At 42.9% G+C, this 8,092-nt stretch overlaps 1 protein-coding gene and 1 long non-coding RNA gene across 2 annotated transcripts in view; one reads left to right on the forward strand and one right to left on the reverse strand.

The window, feature by feature from the left end:
- Nucleotides 1-8,092, forward strand: part of kcnh8 (potassium voltage-gated channel, subfamily H (eag-related), member 8) — a 67,721-nt gene that overhangs the window by 35,931 nt on the left and 23,698 nt on the right. Inside the window, exons 7-9 of the mRNA XM_074613892.1 lie at nt 1,323-1,527; nt 4,535-4,744; nt 7,499-7,698. Of these exons, the coding sequence (XP_074469993.1) occupies nt 1,323-1,527; nt 4,535-4,744; nt 7,499-7,698 (615 nt within the window). The remainder of the gene's footprint in view (nt 1-1,322; nt 1,528-4,534; nt 4,745-7,498; nt 7,699-8,092) is intronic.
- LOC141754660 (uncharacterized) lies at nt 5,421-8,087 on the reverse strand. The gene is made up of 2 exons (XR_012590694.1): nt 6,852-8,087; nt 5,421-6,820 (listed from the first exon to the last, which is right to left on the reverse strand). It is a non-coding gene; the product is annotated as an uncharacterized LOC141754660 (long non-coding RNA).

Consider the following 8,092-nt stretch of genomic DNA (forward strand, 5'->3'; position numbering starts at 1 on the left):
TGTGCTGCTGGAGGAGAATGGGATGTGGCGCAGCCTGCTCTCTCCATAGGTTGGATGCAGGGTGGTGATAGATGGCGGAGAGGAGACGGAGCTTCTCCCCAGGGCTCGGCAGGAAGCTTCATTACCCCTCGTGCTGCACCGGTTCTCTAATTCTCACAGCAAGAGTGTGGAAAAACCACCATAAAACATATACTGGGGACACGGACAGGAGAAACTCTGATAAGGACCGTCCACACATCTCCTCCTCTTCTCTGATTGTGTAATTCTCTCTCTCTCTGACACACACATTTTCTCTCTCCTCTTGTGTCATCATTCCTTTGTTGCCTCTGTTTCACATCCCACTCCTCTATTTATTTTAGTTATTACGTCAGATATTCCTTTTCCATAGAATTTCTGTCCCACTTTCTCACCTGTCTCCTGTCACCACCCCCCTACTCACACACACACAAATGCAACATACATCTCTGTGTGTGTGCATCTCCAATGGGGATACACAATGGCGAGCCCCGAATGATAGACTGTTGGTGGAGATTGCCTGAGGCGCAGGTGCACAATGGATGACATTCACATCACATCTACAGTGGGGAAAGGTGTGAAAGGGAACTTTAAGGGAACATTGTGTGTGTGAGCCAGTCGAGGGAAGTGCGACTAGTTTAATGTGTTAGAGCGAAAGAACGAGTGAGCGAGGACAGAAAATGAAAGAAGCTGGAGAAGAGAAATACTGTATGGTGATGGCGAGGATATTAAAAAAAAAAAAAACACACCTGTGAGCAAAGCGCCTGATTACTCTAATTGGTGGTTTTATAATCAAGGACTCCTTCATCAGGAAATCTTCTTATAGATCATATTGTTGATGTGTTTACAAGCATTTGTCAAGGTCTAATTATAGAATCGGAGAGCATTTGAGCAGCCACTGATGTTGGAGAGGACATGAAGCATGGTTAAGAGCTTTTTATCACTTCAGGCAGTGTTATTAGCATGTGTGCGTGTAAACTGGTTTATCACTCTTCCCATGAGATTTACTGTCAGTATAAAAAGGGGAGAGCCTGCTCGTCACTTTTCATAGTTTCACTCTCTTTATACGTGTGTCTCTCTGACTTTGCCCCCAGCAGAACACCAGAAAATCTCAAGAAATGAAAAGGAGGTTATGTAGTTGTGGTACTTGATCACTGCTTAACAAGGAATGAAACACAGGTTTCCCTCAGGAGGTATAGGGGTGGAGAGGGAGGTGAAGACAATGCTGTATGTTTTGTTGGCAATTCCAATGTAGGTCTAACATCCTAAGAATACGTTCACCTTGGGTCCTTGTTCTCCATCCCCAGGTGTCCGTGGTCCACCTGTTGAAAACGGTCCGTCTGCTCCGTTTGCTGCGGCTGCTCCAAAAGATGGACCGCTACTCGCAGCACAGCACCGTGGTCCTGACGCTGCTCATGTCCATGTTCGCCCTGCTGGCCCACTGGATGGCCTGCATCTGGTACATCATCGGCAAGATGGAGATGGAGGCCAACGCCTACAACTGGGATATCGGTGAGTAAAGGAAAATGGTTCCATTAAGCACCATGGTAGTGTATCTTCAGGCACCGTTGGAGCTTAGTTTAGAGATGCTGGGGAATGTAATGTGATATGAAATGTTTGAGTGCAATTTCACAGGCCTGTGGTATATCTCTATATTATGTCATTGTCCCTGTTCGTATGAACAAGCGTCTTAGGTGTTCTGATCACAAGTGAACAGCTCTTTAGTACATCAGTTCACACCTGGCAATAGAATGCATCTCCACATGTGTCTCGAGTGACCACTTGTGATCGGATCTCACTTCCCCGCTCTATATGCAAATAAACGTACACGTACGTAATACACGTACATCATTTCAGTTTGCTAAGAATACATCTTTTTAACCGGTGGGTGGAGTTAAAGTAAACGCTACTGCGCCTGCTCTATGGGCCCAATGGATGCAGAAGATCGCCGGAAGATCCGGGTACTTTATCACTCAGCAGTCGAGCAAATTTGGCTTCATGCACCACTGAGCTACTCTCATAGGAATGAACGGGAGCCCGCCTCCAACGCTGTATCCAGTTCTCTTTATACATCCATGCTGGGTCTATTTCTTGGCGTGTCAACGCATACCACATTGGCCAAGATGTTTGACGCACTTGTAATATATCTCTATGGGCTTTTCTAAATATTCAGACGTCATGGAAAAAGACATCTTACATGTGTCTTAAGTGCATTCACACCTGTACTAAGAGCTGTCCACCTCTGATCGGATCACCCAAGACGCATGTTAATGGCAGGTCTGAACAGGGCCTTTGTTAGTGTGACACTGAATCTGCTGATTCACCACAAAACATGACACATAATAACATTGTTGAGATGCAGATTTAGTAAATAAATGTCCTTAGAGACACTTGAATTTATTTTTATCATACAAAATTCGGACATTAACAGAAATAATATACACGCTACCTGCTGCTGTGGTGAGAGTTGAATGGCATGTGAAGTGTGCCTGTATATGGTGTCGTGTATCAGACATGATGCTAAAGGAATGAGGACCATGTAGCATCATCCATGATGACGTGGGGTGAAAACCAGTTGCAGATTGAGGCTTTAAATGATTAAAAGATTTGTAGAAGGAAGGGTTTAATGTCAGTCCAGCAGCAGTGCCCTCCAAGTGTGGCAGATTCAAAATGTTCTGGATCTTAAATAGCATGACACACAGACAGTTGTGCCCTTGATACACATGTAGGTGTTTGTGTTTTGTTTTTGTTTTTTATATGTGTGCAATGGTGAGGCCGGATAAAGTGTTTTCATTTTATCTCCATTGTTCTAGCTGAGGGAGCCATTATCCAGCATCGTCAAGCTTCTGTACTGAATCAATATAAAGGAAACACTGGGCTTTTATGAGCAAAAGAAATCTGTAGAATAAATGGCTCATGGCTTGTGGCTCAATAAAGGCTTTAAAGCTAAAATGTTGGATTTTTTTTATTGATCATCTGGCATTAATGAAAGAATGCTAGATTTTTTACGGATTTGATCACATAAATCCCACAAGCATTTCATGTAGGTGACTCTTTCCCTTCTTTTTTCTACTCTAATTCAGTTGTTGTGTTCAGGTTTAATTCCTGATTTACCTCAACTGTCATGTTACTGTATGTGTTGGCCTTGGTTAACATGTTAATACTCTGGTGCATTGCAGTTTCATAGCTCATTATTTCCAAATCAGTTGTGGTTGAAATATCATTGCGTTAAACCTGCAGTGTTTTTTTTTTTTTTTTGGGGGGGGGGGGGGTTCAGCAGGTACAATCTGATATTCACCCGTAAACATAGTTTTCATCGTGGACCTCAACATGTTTATGCAGAACCAGGTTTAAAAAAAACTATCATAATGAAGCACTTTACACAAGTATAGATGCACTGCAGTAATATAACAGCCCTTGTAGGTGTGGGTTTGAAACACATAGTATTGTATTGAGAGGTCCTTGTTAATAACTATGTTATGGACTCATCATGTTGAGTGGGTGTTTGCACCCCAGAGACAGTACTGCGTGCTGTTTGTCTGGGTTTCTTAACATTTCAGTAAACGGCTAATTTAAGTTTATGATTTCCTCATTGATTTTATTGATTCCTAAGTCTGTTGTAAAAATACGTATTGAAGGAAAATGTGAGAGCAACAACCAGCTGTGTGTGTGTGTGTGCTTGCATGCAGGTGCTAAGTGTGTGTGTGTTGTAAAATTGACTGAGCGAGTGGCATGATTCCTCTCGTAATTCCCCCTCAGCCTCCGGGTCCCTCATATAATGAGGCCCCCTGGGCTGATCTCTGGTCAGTATCGATGAGCTGCACTGCTGGCAATTACCTCGCTCCGGTGTCTTCATAACTGGTTCCGGGTCAGCATTGACTAGGTCATGCAGATTTATCTTAACCAATTACTGCATTTCAATGTCATAGAATAACAGGTCAGTGCATGAGGCAGGATTAATGTGTTGTATCCTAATTGCGTGTTTCTGACGTTGAACTGAGCGGTGAAGTCAGGCAGCTATGAGGGGCTTCCATCCAATTACCATTCATCAGTGTCTGCAGGAGGCTCCCCTGGGATCAGCTGCATGTCTGCACACTGTACTGACCAGGGATCAGTAGTGGTTCCCAAGCATCTGCTTCCACTGTTAAATCCATTGTTCTGGATGTAGCGCTGCTTACCACAGTTTCCATAACTAGGAAACAACGCTGTCAGCATATGTCTGCATCTATATGCTTCACTGCACCGAGCTTTGAGATGACCACTGCAGTTCATTGTTAAGAAAACTATGGTGCACATGTAGTGATAGCATCGAGACCTTCAGGAAGGTTTTGTAATAAGGCTCCTTTTGATTCTTTATTAATTACTCTACATACTGCTCTCAACAGATGAGGTTGTCTCTTAATGACCATACTCTTGTGATAGATAGAGTGGGTCAATGATACCAGCCTGGAAACGCAATAAGAGTGCATTCAGCTCTAACCATCCATCAATATCCCCATTTACACCATTTCAAAAACAGGATGGCTCCACGAGCTGGGGAAGCGTTTGGAGTCGCCATACTACGCCATAGGAGTTGTGAACGGGACCGGCAGCGGCCCCGCCATCCGCAGCGTCTACATCGCCTCACTCTACTTCACCCTCAGCAGTCTGACCAGCGTGGGCTTCGGCAACGTGTCGGCCAACACCGACGTCGAGAAGATCTTCTCTATCTGCGTCATGCTTATAGGAGGTACGATCAGCAATCACGTGTATATATTTTTTATAAAAATCAGACTCTCTTTGCGTCTTACACTGTTTACATTCAGACAACAGCATGTAGAATTATACTGTAGAATTATATTTAAGTTATATCTACTCCTAAACCACGATCCATGTCTGGGTTTAAAGGTTCAGTGTGTAACATTTTACGGAGTCCGCCAGGTCATGTGTAGTAGGTTCATCAGATGGTTAAAGTAAGGACAGGTCGTCGGGCAGCGAGTCTTGCGAGAGTTTTTGCACGTTTTTTGCAATTTGCAGGTTACCTTCTAGACAAAACCAGTCTGCAATGTTGCACCGCCATGTTTCTACAGTAGCTCAGAACGGACAAACCAAACACTGGCTCTAGAGAGAGCCTTTCACGTTTTACCTGAAGGCCACCATAGTTCTCTGACACGCTTGTGAAACTGGGCTACAGAGTGCAAAACCGTGGTACCACCAGCTGCCGTCTGACCTCTGAGCAAGCCGAACGGCGTTACCACTGTTTTGCACTCGGCAGCTCACGTTACCGCAGTCTTGGAAAGGGAGGAGTGAGCAGAGGGGAATTCAGTTGGTTGCAATCTGCAACCACACCACTAGATGCCACCAAATCCTACACATTGTACCTTTAAAGATTCAATAGTAATATAGACAAAAGCAGAATTCAATCAGACATGTAACCAGTTTTATTATTTTCCAGTGGCAAGTATATATTAAACAGACCTTTGCAAGATGGTCTGATCCAGTTTAAACTGGATCCTTTTTGGGGGATGAAGAGAGGTCACTGTGGCAGTGTTTTCCCTGTGGACACTCCCCGCTCTGGTTGGGCTAAATGTTAAATGTCCCCGGCTGCCTGGGGGCAGTCACAGATGCATACACACACATACGCATGCTTGCACACACACACACACACACACACACACACACACACAAAACAACAACACCCATACTGTCCCTTGTGTTTTAACACGAAATGAAAACTAACACAAACACCTGTTCATATTTATAGCAGAGCATAGGTCAAATGCAATGAGTTTGTGTAAGGAATTTAATAACTGTATGCCTAAAGAGGAATAATTTGATCTATTCACCACAACACAACATGGTCCATGTCATAAAAAAGGAGTCAGTGACACAACAGTGACACTCGACGTGTCGTCTGTGTTCGGTGCTTGCATGTCCAGAGGTGTGTGATATACGACGCAGCTGGAAACTGAATGAGATTAGGAGAACACATTATCTGTTGGCGTATAAAAGACAGGTATCTGCCATACCAATCAAATCAGCTCCTCTCAGTCCTGACACTGATGTCCCCGTCTGGGAGGTTACAAGACATGAATGTAAATGTAACATTTAGCTGGTTGACTGGTTCGTCTGTTTATTTGATCGTGGAATTTGACAGCCTCCAATAGAAATCATGTTTAACCATATTTACATGGAAGAATTTTTTTTTTTTGATTATCCAAATAGGGTTTTAGAAATTAGATTTTTTTTAATTTAGTAGGGATTTAATCAGTCACAAGTGGAGGACGTCATACAGCCTACAAGCAGTTGTAAAAGTAGCACTTAATTGAGTACAAACTTGCCTTATTTCAGCCGATTAGACTGTTATGCAGGCCATGAAATAGGCATTATCAGTCGCTATAAGCACCATAGATTTGGCTTATTAGGGGCCTACTACACCCAATAATAGTTTTTATCATCTGTTCATGTGGTAGATCACCAAAAGAAGGTATAAGACCGTAGTAATTATGCCAGTAGCAGAAACTCCAAATAGGGTGGAGGTCGGGGGTGATGGATGAGACACAAAACAGAGTTTTCACCCAGGAGGCCGGGTTTGCTTCCCGTGTGAAACCAACAACGTGTAGTTGGGTTTGTGTTCATAATCTTAAATTTCATTTTCATTTTTCAAGCATAGTAATTTTAAGCCAAAACGCAATGTTTTCCCCAAAATATAACTAAGTGGTTTTGTTGTCTAAACCTAAAGCAGTTGTACTTTAGTTGGCTTAACCTAAAAAGTTGTAGTTTCTGTCGTCTAAACTTTAAAAGTTGAAGTTTTTGTTGCCTAAACCTAAAGAAGTTGTAATTTTTGTTGCCTAAACCTAAAAAGATTATAGCTTTTATTGCCTAAACCTAAAAAAGTTGCAGTTTTGTTGCCCAAACCTAAAGACACCTTTTTTGTTTGTGTTTCATTCAGTTTTACGTGTTAGAATATGTTGCTCTTAAATTTTTCTTTCACTTTTACAACGTAGTTGGTGTAGTAGGCCCCTAATGACCCACATCTATGGTGCTTGTAGCGACCAATAACACCTACTTAACGGCCTGATAACAGTCGAATCGGCTGCGCTTATTCCTGTTAAACTCTACTGGCAATGTGGCTACAAGCAAACTATACTAGCAGGAGTCTGTGTGGTTTTGGAGAGGTCAGTTTGAGTGTGAAGACATGAAAATGAGACATGACTGCTCCATGTTGTGTCTCTTACTGCACCATTGACCTGGTATGAGCTCATCCCAGTCATCCCATTAATGTTGCACTGCTGTCTTCGCTGTTACTGAAACAACCCCTGCTGTTCTTCTTCTTTCACTTTGGCTCTGTAGAGTTTACAGTGAGCTACATGAAAATATTTCTCTACTGGAGCTTCTGGCATCCAAAAGTTTTTTTTTTCCTATTTTGGCTCCCTGTCTATTTGTCTCTTTTTCATTCTAATGCTCCCTTATCCCCTCCTCTCCTCTCTTTCTACACCTGCAGCACTGATGCATGCGTTGGTCTTTGGAAATGTGACGGCCATTATCCAGAGGATGTACTCACGCTGGTCCCAGTACCACACCAGAACCAAAGACCTCAAGGACTTCATACGTGTCCACCACCTGCCGCAGAGCCTCAAGCAGCGAATGTTGGAGTATTTTCAGACGATCTGGTCGGTCAACAACGGCATCGACTGTAACGAGGTAGCACACGCACATTTACACTTAAGCTTGGTATAAATCCTTGTCCTTCTTTTTCAGCTAATGGTTTTGACAGCATATAGGAATCAATAATTCATTTGAAATGTCACATCTGTCACTTCTCAACCCTCATCATCCACATTCAACCTCATCATGAGAGGGATAATATGATCGATACTACATGACGCTCATGAATGTAAGAGCACGAGGTTTCCCTCAGCGCTGACTGACAAGGAGGGGACAGAAGACTAGAACAGAAAATTGTCTTACATGGTTATTTGTGGATAACAAGATATTTTGTAACCTGGGGGTTTAAACACTTGCCGACCTTTTTCTAGGTTGATGGCAGTTGAAGTCACATAAAGTGCAAAGTACAATGAAAAAAGTACAAGCGGCA

The sequence above is a fragment of the Sebastes fasciatus genome, chromosome 17 (assembly GCF_043250625.1).
Source record: "Sebastes fasciatus isolate fSebFas1 chromosome 17, fSebFas1.pri, whole genome shotgun sequence".
NCBI classification, from domain to species: Eukaryota; Metazoa; Chordata; class Actinopteri; order Perciformes; family Sebastidae; genus Sebastes; species Sebastes fasciatus.